Here is a 23,094-nt window from a genome sequence, read left to right on the forward strand (position 1 = left end):
TGTTGCCTTCTGTCAACATGTTTTGCACAACCTCTGTATGTATGTCTTGAACAGGGCTCTACAGTGATGAGTGGAAGGGATCTGCAAACGTTCAGTACAAACTACAGAGCCGAAGATGTGGGTAAGTCAGCAGCAACCGTGTCTGAAACATTGCTGACTTGTGACATGGTTGCCCATTGATCTGTTTAACAGATTTGACCTTTAGTCCCCAAGTTGAATTGGTGTCAAGTCTTTGATGCTTTTGTTAGAGACAGCATTGCCTGTATTTATTCACCTGCCTCGTTGAGTCACAGCTGAACTACTCAAAAGAAAACTGTCTTTACTTCTATTTCTTTCTTTGCTGAAGTCAGCATAAAGACTTTACTTCAGGCATTTAGAGTGATGGGATTTTCAACGATTCCAATGATCCTAATACAGCCGTATCATTTGCTTTCATCCATGCAGAAAAACTGACACAGCGGATGAAATATGGTCTTGGCAGCTCAAAGTACAAACCAGCTGAATACAAAAGACTTCAAGCTATTGTTGATGCCAAACGCCTGGAGTCTGATCTAATTGGATTAAAGGTAAATTTAGGTTGTTATCAATATTGTGCCTGTGCTTAAACTGCAATGTTATTACAAAACCTGTGCTTGTTACATTTAATGATTCAACAGCAAATGAAGAAGAACAACAACACAGTGATAGAAAATGTTTTTTTTCCAGAGAACAAACAGTCCTGATTACCCACCACAGGAAGAGCTTGAACTGACAAAAACCTGATTTTAATGTGAGGTGATAAAACAGCATGTCTCGAATAGTGGTAAATAGTGCAATTGCCTTCTGTTGGTCTACCTTTCTTTCCTCTATTTTATACACATAGCGTAAATGGATTTCATTCAATATGAAAAGAGGCAATGCATAAGCTTAAGAGTTGGTCTAACAACATGGAACAGAGCAGCAATATCACTGCCATACACAAAAGCATCGCCAGTTTCATGAATATTCATTTGGTTGCACAGGGAGGGGTTTCTATAAAAGTGTTTGAAGTTCATCGTCGTCTCACTCTGAGAAGAGCAAAAAGTTAATGCTAGGGGCAATGGAGATAAGGCTGTCAGACCTGCAGTGTTTTAATTGGTAAACTGTGGCAGAAGCCTTTTAGTATCATTATGGTTGCCTGTGGCTCCTTCCAACCCAGCGCTCTGCATAACCTAGATAAGACCTGCTGTGTTCACATTCGGTTGCCCTGCTGAAAGGCTTTCTGAGCATCTCCCATTGGTTATGTGACTGAGGGTAAATAAACGACCATGAGTCACTTCAAGCAGGATCATTTTCTGCTCCCTAGGAAGGAACCGGCAGCATGCCTCGAAACCTTTAAAATTCTGCCTATCGATAAGATTGCTTTCCTCAGCAGTATCGTAAAAAAAAAAAAAAAGGTTTTTCCCAAACCAATTCTCTGAAAGATGCCATCCCACCTTTTCATTGAGATACAAAAGCCCTTAATGGAATACACTTCAACACATCACAAAATGAAAAGCACAGGTGTAAATAATGACATGAATTACGGATTGATTCCATTTAGCAGCTGCAGTTTCAGGGTCCTGAGCTGTCAGTGAAATCACTCCTCATTTGCTTCATAATTCTATATTTTTCCCCTTGCCATTTTATGAGTGTAAGAGATTTTTTTCAGTGTCCTGAAAATTTCCCACAACAGAACAAAAAAATGTGTCCATGGCAGGTGCACTACTTTCTACCATAATCCCACAATTCAATGTGCTGCTTTCTATAGATGTGAAAATCAAGAGTCTGACGACAATACACTAGTCTGATCCCAAAAGAGTAAAAACTACTTTATAGGGAGCAGTAAATGAGTGAACAATAGAGTGGTGCAATCATTAATGTGTTTTGTAACACCTGTGCTTTTATGACAAGCAGGGGAAAAAGGAGGAAGTTATGATGAATAAAACATAGTCCACGTTATACAATAGAGGGAGAGCCATGCATGTACACAATAACTCGATAGTCTTAGCAGCCAAGATTTATTTTTACTGTATTATGGTCCTCCGACTAGCAGTAGAGCCCCATAATTTGTTTTTTTACTTTCAACTCTTGAAAATACTAGACCTTTTATTTATCAATTTTAAAGGTCGTGATTGACTGATCTGAACGGTACTGACATCTGACCTTAAATCTACAAGGGCTGGTTTAAGAGATTACATAAAAAAGAGATATAACGTGCTGTCATATGCATGAAAATGTGCATTACAATGTGGATTGGCAAAGCTAGGAATACAGGAAACAGAGGCATAGGTTTTCTCTAAATCAGTTTTATACAAATAAAAAGGAATGCCCACTAAAAGGGTGGACGTGTGGTTTAGTAGTCAAAACCAGATAGTCAACTTTGGCTGTTAATGGATTATTTTTATTTGGCACAGTGAGACTAGAATTCAGCTGAGGTAAATTTAGCTTCAGGCACAGTTTCTCTAATCCAGCTGAGTTTATTAGCAGTCAATGCAAATTAGGATCACCTACGATACATGGCCTGGAGGAGGCATGGCATGACCTCAATTTGGCCTTTTTTCTTTCAGAGCAGCACTATTTCAGATTGAACCCTGTAATTTCCCTTAACCGTAAAATGGACGTCACCCTGAGGGTAAATGCAACAAAAGCATTAGCAACTTGAAATGCAGGTAGACAGTCAGAACATAAATCAACACCCTTATTTATTTTGATTGCCTATTAATATTAAATTGATTGTACCCACGTATTAGTTATTTGAGATATTCCTTTGTACAATTATCTGAGCCATTGGTCTGTGTAAAAAAACAAACTGATAGAAGACAATGAATCGTTGCATGGAGACACTTCTGAAGGAGGGCTTTGTACTTTCATGATGAAAAGAGTAGAAAAATTAGAGTAGATTAAGACATCTACCGCCCCCTTCTCTCCTAACAACATGCCTCATGCCTGTCACGCATGTTTCTACGTGATTATTTTAATTTGCTGCTGTTTATTTTGCTTTCATGCTTTAACAGAGATACTGTTTCGGTTGAATTACCTTAATTTATGAGGCTCTCAAAGATAAAAAATGCTAACAAAGGCTGAGGCAAATGCCTGAAAAAAACATCCCTCATGGACAGGGGAAGGGAACTTATCCTTGACTATATGATACAAAAATTACCTTTTTATTTTTGACCGTCCTTGCAACATTATTATTTATTCACTTCATAGGTTTTATGCTTTTCTTGTGTTATGAAATGGTCCAGATAATTGATGCATTAAAGTACTCCAGACTCAGGTTTGTCCAAATGAAGTCAATTATTTGTAGGAGGAAATAAATGTCATGGCTAAAGTGCAGTTAAAAGCAACACAGTGCTTATTCCACTTCCAGGGTTTATTCCTGCTGTGCATTAAACCTTGTCTTATAGGTTCAGAAGACTCGTTGTGCAGCCAAGGCAACCAAGGAGAGCTCCATATTACGGCAGCACAGACAGGTGTGGAGAAGAGAGTGCCCCCGGCAGCAAAAGGCTGAGTAAGAGCCCCCTATTACTCCCTGTCATTATCTGCTGCAGTTTTCTGGATCTGCTATTACACCATGCAGCCGTTCCACTTAAGCTCCATTGAGCCCAGACAGGACTCTGCATGAAAAAAAGGGGGTGTAAAGGGGGGGGGGGGGGGGGCTTACTTTTAGTAAAATGTATCAGTGATAGAACAAAAAGAGAAAAAGAGGAACATTTTAGCTGATTTTCTTGCAGTGATGATATTCAATTAAAGGGTAAGAAAACAGAGAGAAGAGGACGTTTTGAGCCATGTGTGGGCAGAGGAGTATACTGCATGGAGGAAAACTCTCCCTCTGCGTGCTGAGGCAGTGGTGTGGGGCCCCAGTGGTGTCATGCCTTGTGAAGTGAGAAGGGCAGCACTAGCTCTGGGGTGCAGCTTGTTTGGCTGCGTAATGACTGTGTCTGAGCCACCCAAGGTTAATGATGTACACAAGCGTGAGCCTCAGTAATGAGCCCAATCATAAAAATGTGTCAAGGCTTGCAACTCTCAACCCATATATCTAGTTAGAATACCATGGGATTCAGAAGCCACCTAGTCAAATGGTAAAGCAAGCAGGTATATCTCTATGGTTACTCCCTCTATTCGCAATCATGTCCACCCCTGGGCCAGTAAGGCCAGTAAGTAAGAGGTAAACAAACACTGTAGCATCCTCCGTCGGCCTGCTAGTGTCATTCTGCCCACATCATTAGACATTATGTCCCCACATTTTTTGGAAGAGATTCTTCCAGTCGAGCCTGAGATAGTTTGTGTGTGTGATTTGAAATGATCGCCATCTTTACCAGTGGACACATCAATAATTTATTTTGGTATATTTGTGCCCAGAATTAGAGTTTTTTTTGTCTTTTCTCCCCATCAAACATTTGAAACAAGTGACATTATCTTGCTATCTCTGCAGGTTGTATGTTGTATTATGTAAATTGTTGGCTTAATGAACTAATGTGGTTCTATTTAACACGGCTTTCTCTTTCTCTGATGGAACAGGGAGAAGGCTGAGAATGACATCCATGATTTTCTAGAACAGATCAGGCCAAATAGTAGAACAGATACGGCTATCTTCTCACTTCAAGATTATGGTAAACAACACTTGTTGATTATATTAGCCACTGTTTCTTCATCAGTCTCTTCTGTTTATAAGTACTATACTAATATGTGTCCTTGCATGTCTGTTTATTGGGTTTAGGGCGACTTCTGGAGAAGGAGCAGGAGGCATTCAGGATAGACACTGTGGAGCCAGTTCATCAGCTCAGGGATGACCTGCGCTTCAGACTGGGTGAACTTCAACATCTGCAGCTCACTGCCCATCCATCAAACTGGGAACAAGTGATACAACAGGTATGAAGTAAAGACATGTCTGGATTTCCACAGTGACTCTGACAAAATATCTTTAGTGTATAAAGCTAGCAGAAAGGCAAGATTTCTAAATCTATCTCAGAAAAATAGAATATTTTGCTGCACCTGTTTTGGAAAACAAAATGGATCAGCGTTTGAGAATACTTTGTCCTTGGCTGTTGGCGAACCATTGGGGGTGTATTCTATCCCGTCAGTACACTGAAAGTTATCAACGATGAATTTTAGCTGTGCTCACTCTCTGCAGTTACAGAACCAAACAGTCTGTCCAGTACATCTAATATATTTTTTAATCTCATCTTGCACACAGGGACGTGTTGACTGTCCATGAATCTCTTGTTTGTTAGTTATCCACAGTCCCTAAGTCACCCAGGCTGCCTCTGACTCTCAGAAGCTTTTTGCAAGCTCTAGAGATGAATGGTGGGATTAAGGAGTCTTTAAAGAGAGACAAAACTTTGAATGAACCGTCTGCCAGGCGTTTTGTCGCCTCTGTGCGGATTACTCATGCTTGTTTCTTTCCCATGACCCCCTCTACTCTTGCTGGCCCATAGCCCCTAGCCACCTGATTTCATGGGCACAATAGGACAAGCAACCCGTACACACACGCACACACCCATCCACGATGCCTCTGCTTTTTGTCTCTCTTTTTTTCATGTCTTTTCAAGCCAATCTTTCCCTTTTTCCTATTTCCCCACATTACTTAACTGTCTGACTCATAACAAATCAAAGAGAGATCCTTTTTCAGGTGCAATATAATTACACTCCCATCCGGGGTGTTTTAAATGAAAACCAGAGTCTGAATAAATGGGCACTATGTTAAGCGCTACTTTATAAAAGGGAATTCAAAAGGTACAATAAGAGTGAAACCCCAAGCCATGGGACTGTCTGTTAAAGATTTTGAATTATTTTGACACTATATATTATCATGTATTTTCCAAAATTTAAGGAAATGAGTAGGGTTAAAGCTGAAACTGTGAAAATTGCAATGTTTATTTCAATCAATCATAATTGTCAAGCGGTACTTCTCCTTAATCATTAATTTTGTGCGGGTTATCAACTAGATATACAAAACTCAGATTACTTGTCTATCCGTCCATTTACCATCTATTCAGCCAGCCAGCCAGCCAGCCATCCATCCATATCAGTTGTTGTGGAATTCTGAAATCTTTTGCCATGTTTAGTAGTTACTTACTTTTATCTTTTATATTACTGATATACTCTATATTCTTGTAATCAACAGAAGGAGTCCCCATCTTTATCATGCATGAATCCCATCCAGGCTCATAGCACCTCTGTGCATAATACGTTCATGACTCATTCACCTCATTGTACAAAAAAATGGTAGAGCTGGGCAATGTGTTTGGCAAAAATAACAACACAATATTTTAAAGCTTTGCAAAGCACTATACTGCGGTCAGTAACGAGTACATGGAACACATCTATGAATTTGATGTTTTTGTTTCTGCTTCAGTTTATCAGCAAAGAACATGCTGCACCAGTACTGATATGAGCAGACATAGCATATTGAGATGGAAAAAGTGTTCCACTCGATAGCTGTGATCTCTTGAGTATGCAGTCTCAGTCTTCAGAAGAAGGCATTATCGAAATAAAAGGATTTTCTGGTCAGGGCAAGATGTGGAAAAATTGAGTCCATGTGATACTAAACTTACGGTTCATACTTGCCATTTTTTATATCCCTGCAAAAAATAATATCAAACTGTGCTACAGCCATGTTTGTTTGTTTCTAAGCTTGTATTTAGGATATATTTATTATTATTATACAGATAAACTTTGTGAAGGACCAGCAAGATGACGTAACTGAAAAACTTCAAGCAGAGTACCTGGCCCTGGAGGGAGAGATCATTGGCCTTGGCTTAGAGGTACGTTTTTCACTGCTGTTCTAGATCTCCTCCTTCTGACCAATGTCCATTCTGTGTTATAGCTCACACCTGACCTAAAGAAGAATTTGCTACAGCGTGTCACAAAAGCAAAAGACTAAACATTTCATCATATATCTAAAAGTTGGTCCTATTGTCCTCCGCAGAAATATCTTACTAGTACTTCAGATAATCTGGTGAACATACAAAACATTCCAGAGGAGGTTTTGAATTCAGACTGCCCTTACCCAGAGCTGAAGGACTCCCTGATCCAGGCCTTCCACTCCCTGTCAGAAAGGTACCAGAGCAGGCTGCAGAATCTCCAAGATCAACTGCAAACAACTGACAGGTAGGCCTGAGGACAACTCAAGTTCAGCTTTGCATCTTTTAATTAAGTGTTCACACATTGATTGAACAAGAAAATTGTTGAGATTTCGGCTGCTATTAAAGATTTTCAGCCATCCAATTTTTATACACACATGGATAGCTGGGCAGAATGGGATGAAAGGGGATTAAAACTCAGCAGGACATCAACAACATAAAGAGGCACAGTCACTTCACTCCACAGATTCAAGCTGATGAACACGACAAGTCTTTCTCACCAGGAGGTTGATTATATCAATGTGTCTTGATTTTTATTTCCATATGGTCGCTCTATAGCCCTGTTAGCTTCTATGAGTAGTATGCAATGTATCCTTTGGAAATTAAGTTAAGTTAAACAGAGGAAGGTGAACATAGGATGCGTTCCAATACCCATACAACCATAATATTTTGTATCTCCCAATACTTAATATGTCAAATGTAGTATGCCAAAAACATCAGCAGGATGTCCTACTGCATCTGGTCGCGTTTTTGCAGTAAACCAGCCCACAATCCTCTGCGCGGTGGAATATAGTACATCAAATCGACTGAGCCGCCAGAGAGCAGAGACAGATGAAATCCTGATGAAAACTTGTTGACAGATATTACATACAGTATACTCGGATGTATGACCAAGTGGGTCAAAGTTCAAGGCGCTGTGTTTAAGCGAAGTAGTTTATCCCAAATGTATGCATACTTGATGCAACAGTAGTGCGTACTAAAAGTTAAAAGAAAAAGTATGCAATTTGGAACATAGCCTACAGTGTCATTGTATTATCTCTATGGTCATATGTTGTCTGGGTTGGAATCTGTTTCAGGTTCTGTGGCTGGTGTGCAGATGACCACCAACGCTTCCTGTTCACTTTGTCACAGTACACTCATGACATACCCAACCACAGGGCACTCTACATGGACATGCTGCAAAGACTCTTCCCCGAGAAAACTAGACAAGAGCTGGTTAGTACTTAGCACTAACGCACACAAACTAAAACACATATAGAAAAGTACTGATAGTTGTTGATATACTTTTAAAAAAATGTTAATTTATCAGCAACAATTTTGATAATCAATTATTCTGTAAGGTATATTTCAAGCAAAAGCTCGTTTGAGGCCCTCAAATGTATTGGGGAGATTATTTGATACCAAAAATAATTGTTCACCCTAACACAGTTACTTTAACCCCTCTGAGAACACTGAGCATTGGGAGGTTATGTGTATTCATCCTGTTGGATAAGTCTTGGGCAATACTGCCCTTTTTGATTTTTCTCCATAACATTACAGCACATAAAAACAAACATATATATATGTCCCCTTCGATGGATCAGAACACACATGCACGTACTGTATATTGATGCACCTCCACTCATTCCCATCTAAAAATGTAGCTCCCTCCCCAAGTCTAAAGCATCCCTAAGAAGTGAGTCCCAGACTCCCTGATCAATGTAGCTCAGTAGCCTGATCTGAGCAGGGAGACACAGATTAGCCTGGACATTGAGCCACTAAAAGCGTGGCTGTGCTATGTCACCCACTGTGTACAACTCGCTCATGCCACCACCTTGCATCGTCATGACAACCGCCAGCTGCGCTCTCCACCCTCACTGGCACCCAGAGACCTGTCCTCATATTAGTTCCAGCTGGGTGCTGCATTTGGAGCTGATATCAGTATTATTATTTTTTTAAAGTATGACATTGGTGGCCAGTATGCTCAAAGGATGGACATTTTTTTTCAGTGAGCTCTGGCTATTCTATAGTTAGCACTGCAATTGTAAAATTGTTTCTATGAAGTCAATGTCTTAGCTTTAAGCTGTTCCGATGTTTTCCTCACCTGCCATTAAGTTTTTATCTGCGTTCAATTGTTTCGGAATGATAACATAATTTACTGTTGCTTCTGTCAGTCTTCTTTCAATTCTAATGCAAGATACATCAGCTCTGTTTTAGCTAGATAGCAGGTGTGACATAAAACTATAGTTAAAGGCTTTGTAGAGTGTAAAAATTTAAGAGCCTTGGTGATAAATCTGCTGCTCAGGTTGAGGGGTAGGATTGAGATGAATAGTTTGAGAGAAAACTTTTTTTGTTTATCCAAAGGAATATAGAACAGAAACATTTAGAGTATTCGGGACATTTACTTACTTTTCTCTGTTGACCCCAAGACGTCCAACAAAATACTTTCTTTTTGCAGTTTTTCTGACATGAGATTTGCAGCTGCATTCAAAGTGCATATCACTATCTCAGCAAATGGGTTCTTCATACTGTATGTAGAAGTATATGGACATTTTCTGTGTTCTTTGAGCTGACCTAAAGTTGAACTAGTTTCTCAGTTCTACTATCAGATAGTACTCCACCTCGCTTTAAGTCTCCCTCTGCTGGATGGGGGCCTTTTTTTTCTATCATGATATACTCCTTGCTGTTCTCTAATAACAAGTAGGAGACCATTTCACAGACATGTCCTCATAATGTTCCTTCACAAAAGTGGAAATAATTCATACCTTTTACCTTTTGTGACTGTGTCTAGGCAGCCAGTCTTATTTTCTCCTTTGTGTCGCTCTGTCCTCGAAGAGACTCCGCAGAGGAAATGTGGATGCAGCAGCTTAACTCGATGTCGTGCCACTTTAAGTGTGCACTGCAGACAGAGTGCGGTGCATGGTTCTACATACATACTGTATCTAATGCGTTGGCTAAAGTGCATGCATGCGTATGTGCGGACACATTTTACAGGCATGAACACGTACTGTGTTCTGGCCCACTCGAAACAACACACACAAGAAAGGCAAGGGTAGTGAAGGAGAGGACAAGACAACAAAGGGTGGATCTTCCTCAAGTTCTAAAGTTGTGCTGTAATAAACAGGATATGCTTGAATGCCGCTGGCACTTCTGTTCCGTTGGCAGCTCTGTCAGCTCACTCATTTTCAATAAAACCAGTCAGCCGTCTAATGCCTTCCCACCGTCAGTTAGCCGCTATTAGCCCTCAGATGAATATCATTCCCTCTGTTCCAATGAAGCAGCCAAGTGATGCAGCCTCTGTGAGTGCTGACACAATGATGAATAGCTACAGGCAGCCTTCACACAGAAAGGAACTGTTTTCCTTCAGGACATTTCACAGCCAGGAGAGAGGGACCATTTTATACACCAGCAGAGCCAGATCTGACAGAGTTTTCCCTATGGTCCTGCTGCCATTATTATAGACAGTATATCATGTAGTGGTCTGTGTGGATTTCTGTTTGTGTGTCATCAATTGTGACCAACACTATGAATAATACAGCAGTTTTGTCCTTTGGTCTTCATATCCATGTTTTGTTTTAGGTGATGTTTTTTTTTAGTTCAGTGCTCATAAGAATAAATAACACACTTGACCCCATCCCATGTGCAAACACTGCCATCTCTGTGCCATGTTGTTCTTCCAGATGGAGCATGAACGGGTGTGGGATTGGCTGCGATTCACCCAGGCACAGCTGAGAGTGGTGACCCAGCAATGTCAGCGAGACCAGGAGGAGCTTCTGGCCAGAGCCCTGTTCACCCTGCAGGAGGCGAGACATGCCCACCAGGAGGAGCTGGAGCTCCACAGAGGCCATCAGCACCAGCAGGACATCTGCTCACATCTCAGGGAGAAGGTTAGTGTCTTGTACACCCTCAAACCAGGAGCTGTCAAACTTCAGGAACATTTCCAACTTTATGAGACAGCACCTTTTATGTTAGCAATTATGCTACAGTTCTGTGCCTCCATCCCATATGTGTTATGTCAGGAAGTGGATGTATTACTTTGAAGAGAGTCATTTCTGCAGCTAATCCAATATGAAGCCTCTGTGATCTAGTTCTTATTTTTAAGGCACACCCACTCTCATTGACTGATGAAGTGGACAGAATTCAGCTGGTTCCCAGTATATATTTATGATGAAGTCCTTTTCCATGTGTGGATGCGATAGTTGTGAGGGACCAGACGGGCAATATTTGTAACTGACTGCCTTCTTGTGTACAGTATATCTGCTGACGAGGCTACATATTACGCCAGGCTGCCTGACAGCATCTCTCGCTTTAGCTGCCACTTGGGATGGGCTGTGAATGCAAACAAGCTAATAAGGATGGCCTTGCAAACATGATGTTGCTGTCTCTGAGGGGCGCTAGTTCACATTCACACAACAAACAAGTTACTCATGTGAACAAATCTGTGTTGTTGATGCAGTGCTGTGCAAATTGAATTTGGTTCGCCTGCCAGTTTAAAAAAAATAATAGTGCTTATGTCCTATGGCTGATTAGATAAGAAGAGACTGATGTACTGAATAAGGGGTAGTGAGGGCCGCCACCACTGGGCCTAGTTTTGTGAAATAACAGAACATATCACCAAACAGGGTGCAGAACGCTGGTTTCATTTTTTGCAATGATTAGAGGAACAAGGTCCTAGGTTTGCTTCCTTCTGACCTGGGAAGTTTGCTTGTGCTCACCCTCTTAGCATTCATTACTAATTTCTCTCTTTTCAGTGTTTTTTGACCCCAAATTTCCCCCTATGTGTCTTGTGGACATGTAATACTGATTTGTGGGAAAGCCAGCCAATGTTATAGTTTAAAAACAATATACATATTTACATCAAGAACATTTAGCGGAGGTAAAACCAGTTTTGTTGTGAACTAACAATCCAACAAGTCTACTGTTGGGACAATAGGAACAGAACATGACAATCTCTAGTAGTCATGGGGGGAACCCCCCTCCCTGTACCACTTGCCTTGTGCAATAGTTGTTTTTCACATCTGTGTCAAATTTACATTTTTTCCCCATTTAGATTTTCCCCTCGTCTTTTATTGTATGGTTATCATTTAATTTTATTGCAAGGCTGCAAAATTGTGGCATAAAAACTGTCTCTTCATTTCACAAGCTACGTGTAACTGTGTAACTTGTGCAACAAACGCTTAAGATAAAGCCAACAGCTGTCTGATTCATGGCAGCGCACCTGTTGCCTGACATCAAAATCTCTCACTAAACCTAAAACAAAGGTTGGGCTGGAGGACCATTTCAAAAGATGAAAAAAAGTTGAGAAAAAGTTGACAATTGATTTGTTGTGTCATATAAATACTTCCTGCCTTATCTTCAAGGAGAAAGATGCTCAATTATGTGCAATCTCTGGCATTTCTCTACTTAACTTAGGGGAGACTGTGGCTCAGTGGTAGAGCGGGTTGTCCTTCAATTAGAGGATCGGCGTTTGGATCCCTGGCAGCGCATTCCATGTCGATGTGTCTTTGGGCAAGACGTTAAACCCCAAATTGCTCCTGTAGGCTGTGATGGCGGTGCATGAATGGTTAGTTAGTCCTGATGGGCAGGTGGCACCTTGCATGGTAACCCCTGCCATCAATGAATGAATGGGTGTGAATGGGTGAATAAGATGTAGTGGTAAAGCGCTTTTTTACAAGTACAATCCCATTTACCATTAACATGCAGAACAGTATACCGGGCATGAGGGTGAGTAAAAGGAAGGTCACATTTCTCTGCTTTGGAGTGCATAAAGTTAAAATGTAGAAATGGAAATAAATACTGAATGTTCTAATGGTCTCATTAGGAGGAGAGAACAACTTGGCCAGTGACCCTTGTCTTAAAAGCTGTAATGAATGTTTTTCTCCCCTGTTACCATAAGTATCCATGAAAGATATAAAATGTGAGAAAATATTTTCTGAGGTGAAAATCTACTTACATTTTTCTTTTTGCTGCATGTTTTAACTTCTGGAATTCATACACTCCTACGGTTTCTAAAAAGTAACGGCTTGCAGATTCTTTCAGTTTGACTGGCATCATGCATAATGTTGGACAGGTAGTTTTTCTCCTAACTTGCTTTTATTATGTAGCTGATTATTAAATATTACATTTAAAAGGACTGTGTTCACTTTGTCCTTCACTGTGCTCCTGTACTACTGGCGTAAGGGAAACAAAGCAAATTCAAGGGCAGTGATCACGTCACATTCAGTTCTGTCAGAATGAGCTACATTGAATACAGCTGCAACAACTGTGGCATAATAAAGTTGTGTTGGGGAGAAAAGACAACACAAGTCTGTAAAAGGATGTAATATGTTATTTAAGACAGTAGCATGTACATGCAAGTTTCTTTTTTCTGTATTTTTTAAAACAACAGGGCCTTTGACTTTCTGTTTGGGTAAATCTGAAGTAGAACATCAACTACACGCCTCTGACTGTGGCAAACACATTTTCTGAGTTTTATTTTCATGGCTCTCTGAGGCAATAAGAAAAATAAAATCACACAAACATTTTCATTCCACCTCCATGTTTATTTTTGTTTATGCTGTGAATGTGCACATATTTGAGTTTGTGTGCAGGCTCAGATGGATGCCTGTTTGCATCCAATCTCTTTTTTGAGCTGCCTTTATCATCCCAGCACAGCAACGCAGCGGGGAGACGAGATCTATTCTCCTCCTGTTGCATCTGCTACTTTAACACTTTGTTTTCTGCAGCTGCTCCCTCTGACCTAAGCAACTATGTGAGTCATTCACCTCTCTTGAGATCAACTCCCTTTCTACAATCAAAATTTCATCCCTATTTTTTATTTTATTATTTTACTCTGTGTGCTGTATAGTGTGATATGATTTTGTAGAAGGCTGATGCAATGCAGCTGGCTGGCCACTTCTAAATGTGTCAACATTTATATTGCATAGAGGACTCATGGTCGTCATTATGCTCCATCATTAAAGAGCAATTCATACTCAACTAAACAAAAAAAAAGTTTGATTTGATTGAAAAATATATCCAAATATCTGTGCTAAGAACAAGGATTACAAATTGGTTATTTAGTTAAATAAAACTTAAAAGTAACGAATATATACTTAAAATGGTCAGATAACATTATTGGATGAAAATGGAAAAACGGTCCGAATAGTCAGCTGAAAGTAAATAACAAACAGTAAAAATATCTTAATGTAAAGTAATGTTGTATTTACCAGCTGCATTAGCAACGCTGGTATTGTTATCAACTGGCAGGTGTTATTGTTGCTGTCTGTCTGAGAACAGATTTAGTCACTGCGATAGAGTCGCAATGGTGCAACACATCGTTACGAAACTTTACAAGTGTGAAGTAGAGACCAAAATGAAGGCAGAGTTCAAAGATGGGTATCGTCTGAGCAAGAGTACCAGGAGTATGGGTGTAGGAAGTGGGGAAGGGGCTGTTGTCTACCAATGTTAACTGCTTTAAGAAACAGCATTCTTGAAACAGATTAAGTAGATAAAGGACTGTTTTGATGGTACCTGTTGCCTGAAGTAGTGAATTGCGTACTTTTTTTTTTGTTGTGATTATGCAAATAGACACCCTCGACATCTCATCTTCTCCGTGCCTCCATGGGTTCAGATGAGAGTATATATTGGATGATTTTACGTCAGTGCTGGTCTGGTTCTCCTGACCTTGTGATTGGGAGCAAGGCTGTGTGCTGCCAGCTCTCTACTAAGGAACATGTAGGGGGAGGAAATCCAGGGTAATTGATTTCCGAGTGATCCTGTACCCTTCTGTTTTTTTGAAAGGGCAAGACTGTCACACAGACAACAGCTTCTTCCTGAGAAGCACAGATTGGCCATGCAAAGATGGCTGGCTGGGTTAATGTTTCTGGAACCAGATGACATTACTGATCAAAAAGCAGATGTTCAGCAGCTCCAGATGTGATATACTTGTAGGAATTCATTTAGTATTTGTGTAGGTGTGTGTTGTGGAAAGTAAAATGAAACGGATGATTAAGATGACTAGTAACACTGCATGCATGAAATATTCATATTTATCACTGAAAGACAGACTCTTTTTCTCGAATCATCAGCTGTTGGTTCTGCGGTGTTCCGGCTGCTGTAATTAGCTGGCATTGTTCTTGGTGTTACTGTTCATTCAAGCCTTATTCTGTCTCTGCTTTCATTTAGCCTCCTACTTACATTTTACCAACAGTCATCTTTGATGAGAAATTGTGTTTTTCACATTAGTAAATAAAGCTTGTTGGAGGACAAATTGTTGCAGCATGCTCTGGTGGGAAAAGGATGAGCAGCCCAGCCGGAAAAGCAACACAACAATTATTTCCTGCTGGATAAATCTTGGTCCTTTACATAATAAACAGCACTGGTACAGATGAACTTATACTAGTATTCAAAAGTTTGGAATCACCTGTTGAATCTATGTTTTTCCTTCAATAATTGCCATTTGATCATAGATAAGAAACAGTACGATTTAGATATCTAAGTATAAGTATTTTATTTGCATTTGAAATAGTTTTGGCCCCAGAAGAAGAAGCAGTGAGAGTACTGTTTTTCCACCCAAATACCCTTCGATTTTGAATTTGTCTTCCTCTCCAGGAAAGCGTGAGTGAAACATGATCATTATTGAACCACAACGGTGCAGTCGGGCTGTAAATATTTTGGAAACCTGTTTTTCTCTGGGCCCCCTGTCAGTCCTTAGACTGTTCAGCAGGCCTGTTAATTCAAGCTTGCTACAGGCGTTATTGTGCACTGAAACACAATACCAATGACTTCTTCTATTCTTATTCAAATGTGGCACAGAGGTTTCTTTTTTCTTTTACTGCCATTTCATTATCATTATTATCAGTCTAGTTGTACATTGTCTAGTTGTACATTGTACAGTGTTTTGTTCCCCATGTACAAAACATTACTTTTCATAGAATGTAACATCTATTTGTAAAGAGGCCTTTCTACAAACTAAAAGCATGAAAGAGCATTCCAAAATACAGAGTAGTCCTCTCACATCTGTAACGAATCAAGCTTTTGTAGCCGTAGATTTCAAACTTTTGAACGACAGTGAACTTGGATAATCTGTGTGCCCTTCCTGCAGTTCCTGCAGCAAGCAACGTGTTATCCAGGCACCGTGTGACTGTCTCTGAGTGTTAGTGACTAACACGTACAACTCTTCATTCTCTGGTGGCGGGATGGACACGGTACAGTCTCAGTGGTTGAGACAGTGCGTGGGCCACACAGTGTTTCAGCTGACAACTGTGAGGCGTTAATTGCTCAAATGTGTATAATTTTTCCTCTGCAATAATCGTGTACCTGTTACAGACCTCAGGGACGCTTTTATTGTGCCAGCTGTGGAAATACAAAGATAATTGCATAGTCTCATTGTTTCTCATCTCTAAATGGACATTAGTTCTTGTCCCTTTTAAAGATTAGGTATATCTCCTTCATCAGTGTCACTCTGTAGAGTAGTGCCACATATGAGGCAGCGGTGCTGTTCATGAATATACACCACACATTCTCTCCAGTGTGCTAGAATTCACAGCAGTGATATTGGTGCAAGATTAACACAAGTTAATACCCAATCTTTTTTACTCATCTGTTATTTATCTAAAGTATGTAATTTAATGACTTGCAATGGTGAGTTGTTGCTGCAACACCCCCTGACATAAGACATTACAATAGCTGTATAGTTATATTAAGAAATGTTTCAAGCAGGCTGCCGCGTTCAGATAAAAAGGCTATCATTCTTTTGTATTTCTGAAATCCCTGGAGTCGTTTTTGTGCTGCCATGAAAAAGGATGGTGTCCCATTTCCCTTTTGAATTCTCAGAGAATGAGAATCCAGTGACAAATTACTGTAGACTGTACATAATGACCATTTTATTCTCTTTGTGCTCCCTAAAATGCCTTTTCATCTCTGCATAAACAAGAACGACAGACAAAACGCATTCAGCCAATGTTGCTCTTGCTTTGTTTGCAGATCTAAGCTATAAAGATACACCTCCGTTTGTTCTGTGGCCTTGAGTGACCAGTGCAATTGAACTTTAGATCTCTGCTTTATGACAAAGATAGTCTTATCAGTCATGTGACAAATCTTTGTTTTTTTTAGTCTGTATGTTTCAAAAATATGCTTTACAGACCCACCAAGTTGTTTACACACTTCATCTCTCAAGGTTCCAGACATCAAACATGCAGGTATCTCTTATCGGGGCCAGGCCGGAGTTTGATGGATGGTTTAATTATGTGCGCTTGTTTTTCTGGTTTATTTTTTTTCTAAAAGCAAAGGTTCCTTAGTTTTATTTTCAGAGGGAGAGAAGGAGAGAAAGACGAAGAATGACATGCAACAAAGGCTCCCAGGTGGACTCTAGCCAGGGCTGTTACTGCAGGTGTTCAGCTCCTGCTTTAGAGCCCTAGGCCAACAGGACACCTCACATTATGGATAGCTTAAATTGTGTTAAAACCCTTTTTATGCATTATATGGAAAGCATCACAGAGCTGTGCAGTGTTTGCTATACATAAAACAACATTATGTATCATAATGTTAACATTGCTTATGTTTCAATTTGTTATGGTTTGTTTTATACACCCAAAACAGTGGTGCAAGTTAAGATACTCACAGTGTGCACTAAAGAATCATAGCAGGCATTTTTTCAATTTATTTTAAAACTTGAATGTGCTTTGAGGTTTTTTATAGGTTATGGTGTTTTGCTCAGGGCGACAAAAATAGTTATTGGAGTCTGACTGTGACTTTCGCATTTACAAGATTATATTACACAAGGCAATATTGGAATCAATGCCAACACCAACACCAACAGATGAAAATAACATATCAACACTCACAGTTATGGTATTTGTTACTCAGTCACTACTCGGGTTTGGTCTTTTCTGGCCATGAAAATTACATATTGAAACCAGTTTCAGGAAAACAAATCCCTTAATATCTGCATGAGGGAACATTTTGACTTCTAAAGAAGAAGCTTGTTTCATCTCCATCTTCAACACTGTCAGATGGAGGTAGATTAGAGGCTTGATTGTTTAAAGTCCCCTCTCAAACACACAGCTGCTGCTTTTACTCAGGCGGACTTCAAGTATGATTGACTTGATGATGCCCCTTGTGCTAATGTGTGTGAGACCATGTTAATTTGCAGTTCATTCCTCCGGGGATTGCTGAGCTCTCCACTGATAGATATGTGAATCTGTCTGCCCGATCGGAATGCAACACTCTTAATACCCAGCATGCCGCAGAGAGGCTGCTGCCTAACCGACCTGTCACTCACTTCCCAGCAAATGTTGGACTGAATGTGTGCATGTGTGATAAGTTTAGACCGTCTGGCTCCAGATGTCTAGCTGGGTGAGTGAAGATTGCTTTTTTCTGCAAGCATCTCAGCACGTGAACACAATTTTAGAAGAGAAATATCTGTCAATTTTCTGTCAAGACAATGTATCTCCATGTTTGGTGATTACCACATTTTCAGACAAGTTTAGACACACACTTTCATAAAAGCTTTTTTGGACAATGACAAGAAGCCATAGTCATAGAGTTGCATTCCTTTGGCTATTAATATTGAATATTTTGGAGATACATTTTTGCCTAATATCTTTAAACTAAAAGTTACTGGTCAGAATATTTAAAGTTAAAAAACTGGATGGGCATTTAGGTGACACTTCCGTTAGATTTTTTGAGTTATGTATGATACCTTTCCTGAATTGCTGCATTGGGAAAGAATAAGCAGTATAACTAGAATATGTTCTATTTGTTATATCGCTTAAACGCAAGGTTTTCTTTTTAGAATATACTGCTTTGACGGGTCCTGAGGCAATGTAACACAAAGTGTGAAAGGAAGTTCTAACACCTCTTCCTAAGTTCATGCCACACGTTGGCACCATGGCAATGGGGCTCAGCTGGTGGTCCCCCTGTGCCTGATTGTTTCAGGACAGCTGTTAACGAACAATAACCTGCCTTTTGTTTCTCCCTGGTGTGTATTTGCATGTGTTTTTGTAGCTGCAGCAGTGGCGAGCCCAGCAGGAGGAGGTGGTGATGCTGGAGGCAGCTATAGCTTCTAGACAACAAGAGGAGGAGGAGGCGAGGCTAAAGAAAGAGCAGGAGAAGGAGGCCGCTGTCAGAACACAGCACAAAGAGAAAGTAAACATCCTCACACTGAATGTATCTTTTAATATGAAAATGTGTGCCTATGACTGTGTACAATCACATTTGATTTTATTGCCATTTGTATGATTTAACAACATAAAAAAAAGAATTAGGAACAAACCAATTAAAATAAAATAAAATGTTAATAAGCAATCTCCATAAATAGGTATTTTACAATAAATATTCTTTGTAAATACTAAAGCAGGTGGTACTTTTTATCCTGTGCCCACAACAACTATAACAAGGTATTCCCTTGGTTACCTAGTTTATATTAAGGAATATTAATTCTTGTGCTTTTTTATTATGCAGCTATGCTCAGCAGTCCTCAGCAGGAATGATCGGCTGTATGTTTGAATGGACAGTAGGTATAGATGAGTTAGGTTTAGATGGATGTTTATCCATCTAAAGAGTCGTATTGGCTCAGCTGGAAACAAAGCCCAGGGCACACAAATAGCATTGATTTTACTGAAAAAAGTATTTCTCTAAAGCACCAAATTATATGTGGTACGTCGGCTCATGCTCTTACTTTTTTGTGAGTGTATGGATGACTGGGGCTGAAAGTTTTATAGATCCACTGGAAATGCTATGAATATGTCCCAAACACTTTTAAATAACTTGTTTGCATAACATAAATAAAAAATAATCTTCTGGGAGCTCTGTATAGATAAAACATATCACATTACATTACAGTCATTTAGCAGACGCTTTTATCCAAAGCGACTTACAATCAGTAGTATATTACATATCATTCACCCATTCACACACTGATGACAGGCTACCATCAAGGTGCCACCATCAGACTCTAACTAACATTCATGCAACATCCAGTCCACACCGATGGCAAGCCTTCAGGAGCAACTTGGGGTTAAGTGGACACATTGACTGTTGAAGCCGGGTATCGAACCACAGACCTTCTGATTGGAGAACTACCTTGCTCTCCACTACGCCACAGCCGCCCGTCACCATACTATATCATAAGGTTTTCAATTAATACTTGCTATAAGATAAAATTAGACTACCTTCAAGTTGCCTCCCATTTGTTGCTACATTTTGTGGGCACACATGGAGATCAAATTAAAAGATACATTGTTATAATTATCTGGGTATTTTAATCATTTAATTTAGTTGTTGTCCTCACAGGTACAACAACTCCACAATGTGTGTGTGTGTGTGTGTGTGTGTGTGTGTGTGTGTGTGTGTGTGTGTGTGTGTGTGTGTGTGTGTGTGTGTGTGTGTGTGTGTGTGTGTGTGTGTGTGTGTGTGTGTGTGACTGTTTAATTAACTCTCTCCTCAGGGGTCTGCTTGGAGAGCATGGGCAGCTCGAGACACTCTGATTAATGAGAGCATTTAGGCTGCATTGGATTCCATATAATTTAGCACAATAGTCCGACAGACATTGAAATATCATCTCATTCCTTCTATTTATACTTATCTGATTCCTGCTCTGTCACAATCAATAGGACATGACGATCTGAAGAGTTCTGTGGGAGTCTAATAAGTGGGACTGTGGCTTCTATTCTCGCGGCTGTTGTTAACTTTTTGTTGTTTTTCTTTGTAAATTGCTGTTTCTCCCCCAGGTCAGGCAGTTTTATTTACAGCAGCAGAAGAGGAGGGAGATGCTGGAGGCGAGGGATCAAGAGAGACTCGCTAATCTGAGGAGCGTCATGGAAGAACAGGCAAGGAGAGATAAAGAGAGGTGAGTGTTTCTACGGGACCTGGAGTTTTTAAAGAGATGCACAAATATGATCCAGAACCCTAAGTATACATTTTTACCTGCTGGAATCACAAATATACTACTACTTCATATATACGTCCAATATCAAGCTTATTTTACTCTTCTTTATGTAACAGCTATGTTCAAAACATTTTCACGACAGGCCACTGTGTCATAGTCATTTACTAGTCATAGGGAGCATGACTTGATACTAGATGCTAGTATAGGATATGGGTGTTTTTGGAGGTTAAATCAGAATATCTCTGCCTCTGGTTCTTTAATTTGAATATTATTTTATCTGTCCATTGTGAATCATCCAACTTTATTGAAGTGCAATGCAAAATTGCTGGAATATCCCTTTAACTAAAAGACAGGCTAAGGAATACTGATAAACAGCAGCTCGTGTCAAAATAACTCCTGGATTGCACTGAATGTCACAGACGAGTGGCTTTGGCTGAGGGGGGAGAGTGGGTCATCCTCTGACAGTTCCTACTCCAAGTTGCTTCTGGGTACTTTGCAGCAGCCCACTGCTCCTAAAATCCTTTGGATGGGTTAAATGCAGAGATAAAATGTCATGTATGTACCTGTATGTATCTGATGATTATAATAAATAAAAAGACTTTGGGTGGATTTTATCTTCAACCCCTTAACAAGCTGCGCCTGCCGTCATTACACTTGAAACTTTTGCCCAGAGTGAGCAGTGAAAAACTGCATTATAGTTTAAAACATCCTGTTTGGTCCGATTTGCTCAGCATTAATCTGCATACACTCACAGAGACTGGCATTAAAACCAGATAATGATGTTGACTTTGGCTGTGAGAATGAACTTGGCAGGAATGAGAACAGCGATGATGGGGTGGGTGGGGGCTTAGGAACAGATAAAAACAGACGATGGGAGAGGAGAGCCGCTCTCTCTGGCAGCTCCATAAAACCTTCCATCGCCTGGAGGCCTGCTGTGTCAGGAGCGATAGGTAATGTTGGTTCGTGGCTGTGGCAGAGGAGGAGAGGGGCTGTTCAGGTCTGATGTCTCACCCTCTGTGCTCCCTCTAGGGTGCAGTTTCGGGCCGAAATGTTGCAGCAGCGAAGGGAGGAGAGAGAGGCACAGGAGCTTGAGCTGCTAAGAGAAGGAGAAGAGAAACAGAATCGTCTGGAAGTTCTGAGAAACCAGGTGGATCTTTATATACTCTTAACCCTTTCAACCACCCTAGTTTCCTGAGTTGAATCGGCCCAAAGAGAAGACTTGGACTCTCTATCCTTATCTGAGTTGAGGCACCCTATGGCAGTGAATAAAAATAAAAGTATCCCTATGTTAAAAGTATTTTTTCCCCCTCTTCATCTAAGGTTAGGGTGGTGGCAGAGGCGGACCCAGACAGGATGATGGCAGATACAGAAGCTTGGAGGGTTCGACGCTTGGATGTAAAGGAGTTTGAGCTCCAAAGGCCTCTCTATAGCCTCAACACGTACACAGACAAACAGGTGATGCACGATAACATCTACCCTCCTATGACCTTTAGCTTTTGTTTGAATTATTACAAATGCTCCACAGCTACATGGTCCTTTGCCCCGAGCTCCTATATAATACGACTCTTTCCCCAGTTTCCTTCAATATTCAACCGTTTACAGAATGTTTAGTGTCATCCTGGGTTAAACTGACCGGTGACCCATGAAGTGCAGGACTGTTATCTAAGCTGGTTGGCTGGTCAATCAATGTCTGAGACTTGTATACACACCGTTGATCTCAAGGCCACTCGGTCAATCAGTGTGCTATAGAGTCTCTCCCTGTGTGTGTGTGTGTGTGTGTGTGTGTGTGTGTGTGTGTGTGTGTGTGTGTGTGTGTGTGTGTGTGTGTGTGTGTGTGTGTGTGTGTGTGTGTGTGTTGTGTGTTTACGTTTTTGTCATCATGGTTAGAAATTGCTTATTGTGTAACACAAGCAGTGACTAATGATTGTCACTCACACAAATCTTCTCCTCCAATACCAAACCATGAAGGATTAGTGATTATACTTGTTTCAAGTGTTAAATGCATAGTAAACCATTAAAACAAACAATAGTAACATAGTGGGTTTTGGATTTCGTGTGAAAACAGCTGGATACGTATTATTCATTGTTGATTATTTTATTTTTTTTTAACATCTGTTTTCCAGATTGTGTCTGATCCAAGAGTGCGGGTTGAGCAGGCTCTGCGGGAGGCGGGTCTGCACCACAGCCAGTATGCCAAAGAGGTCCTGTCTGTTCTCACGCCCCCTAAACCACCAAGACGAGATACCAAATCCATGCTCAAGTTCTGACCAGCGGCTTGTTTGGGGTCACATTATTTAGTCCAAACCCCTGTTCTGGTTTTATCAAGAATCATATTCACAGTTGGACAATATGACACAGTTTAGTGTGACCAAGTGACAC

At 40.4% G+C, this 23,094-nt stretch overlaps 1 protein-coding gene across 1 annotated transcript; it reads left to right on the plus strand.

Moving 5' to 3' along the window:
- The first annotated feature begins 66 nt into the window (after window positions 1-66).
- LOC129104464 (coiled-coil domain-containing protein 148-like) lies at window positions 67-23,006 on the plus strand. The gene is made up of 14 exons (XM_054615161.1): window positions 67-121; window positions 445-566; window positions 3,408-3,511; window positions 4,522-4,613; window positions 4,721-4,872; window positions 6,672-6,767; window positions 6,932-7,113; window positions 7,943-8,081; window positions 10,526-10,732; window positions 18,834-18,974; window positions 20,558-20,676; window positions 21,745-21,862; window positions 22,036-22,170; window positions 22,839-23,006. The coding sequence occupies exons 1-14, from the start codon at window positions 67-69 to the stop codon at window positions 22,980-22,982; spliced, it is 1,806 nt and encodes a 601-aa protein (XP_054471136.1). The 3' UTR covers window positions 22,983-23,006.
- Window positions 23,007-23,094: the final 88 nt, after the last annotated feature.

The sequence above is a fragment of the Anoplopoma fimbria genome, chromosome 16 (genome assembly GCF_027596085.1).
Source record: "Anoplopoma fimbria isolate UVic2021 breed Golden Eagle Sablefish chromosome 16, Afim_UVic_2022, whole genome shotgun sequence".
NCBI lineage: Eukaryota > Metazoa > Chordata > Actinopteri > Perciformes > Anoplopomatidae > Anoplopoma > Anoplopoma fimbria.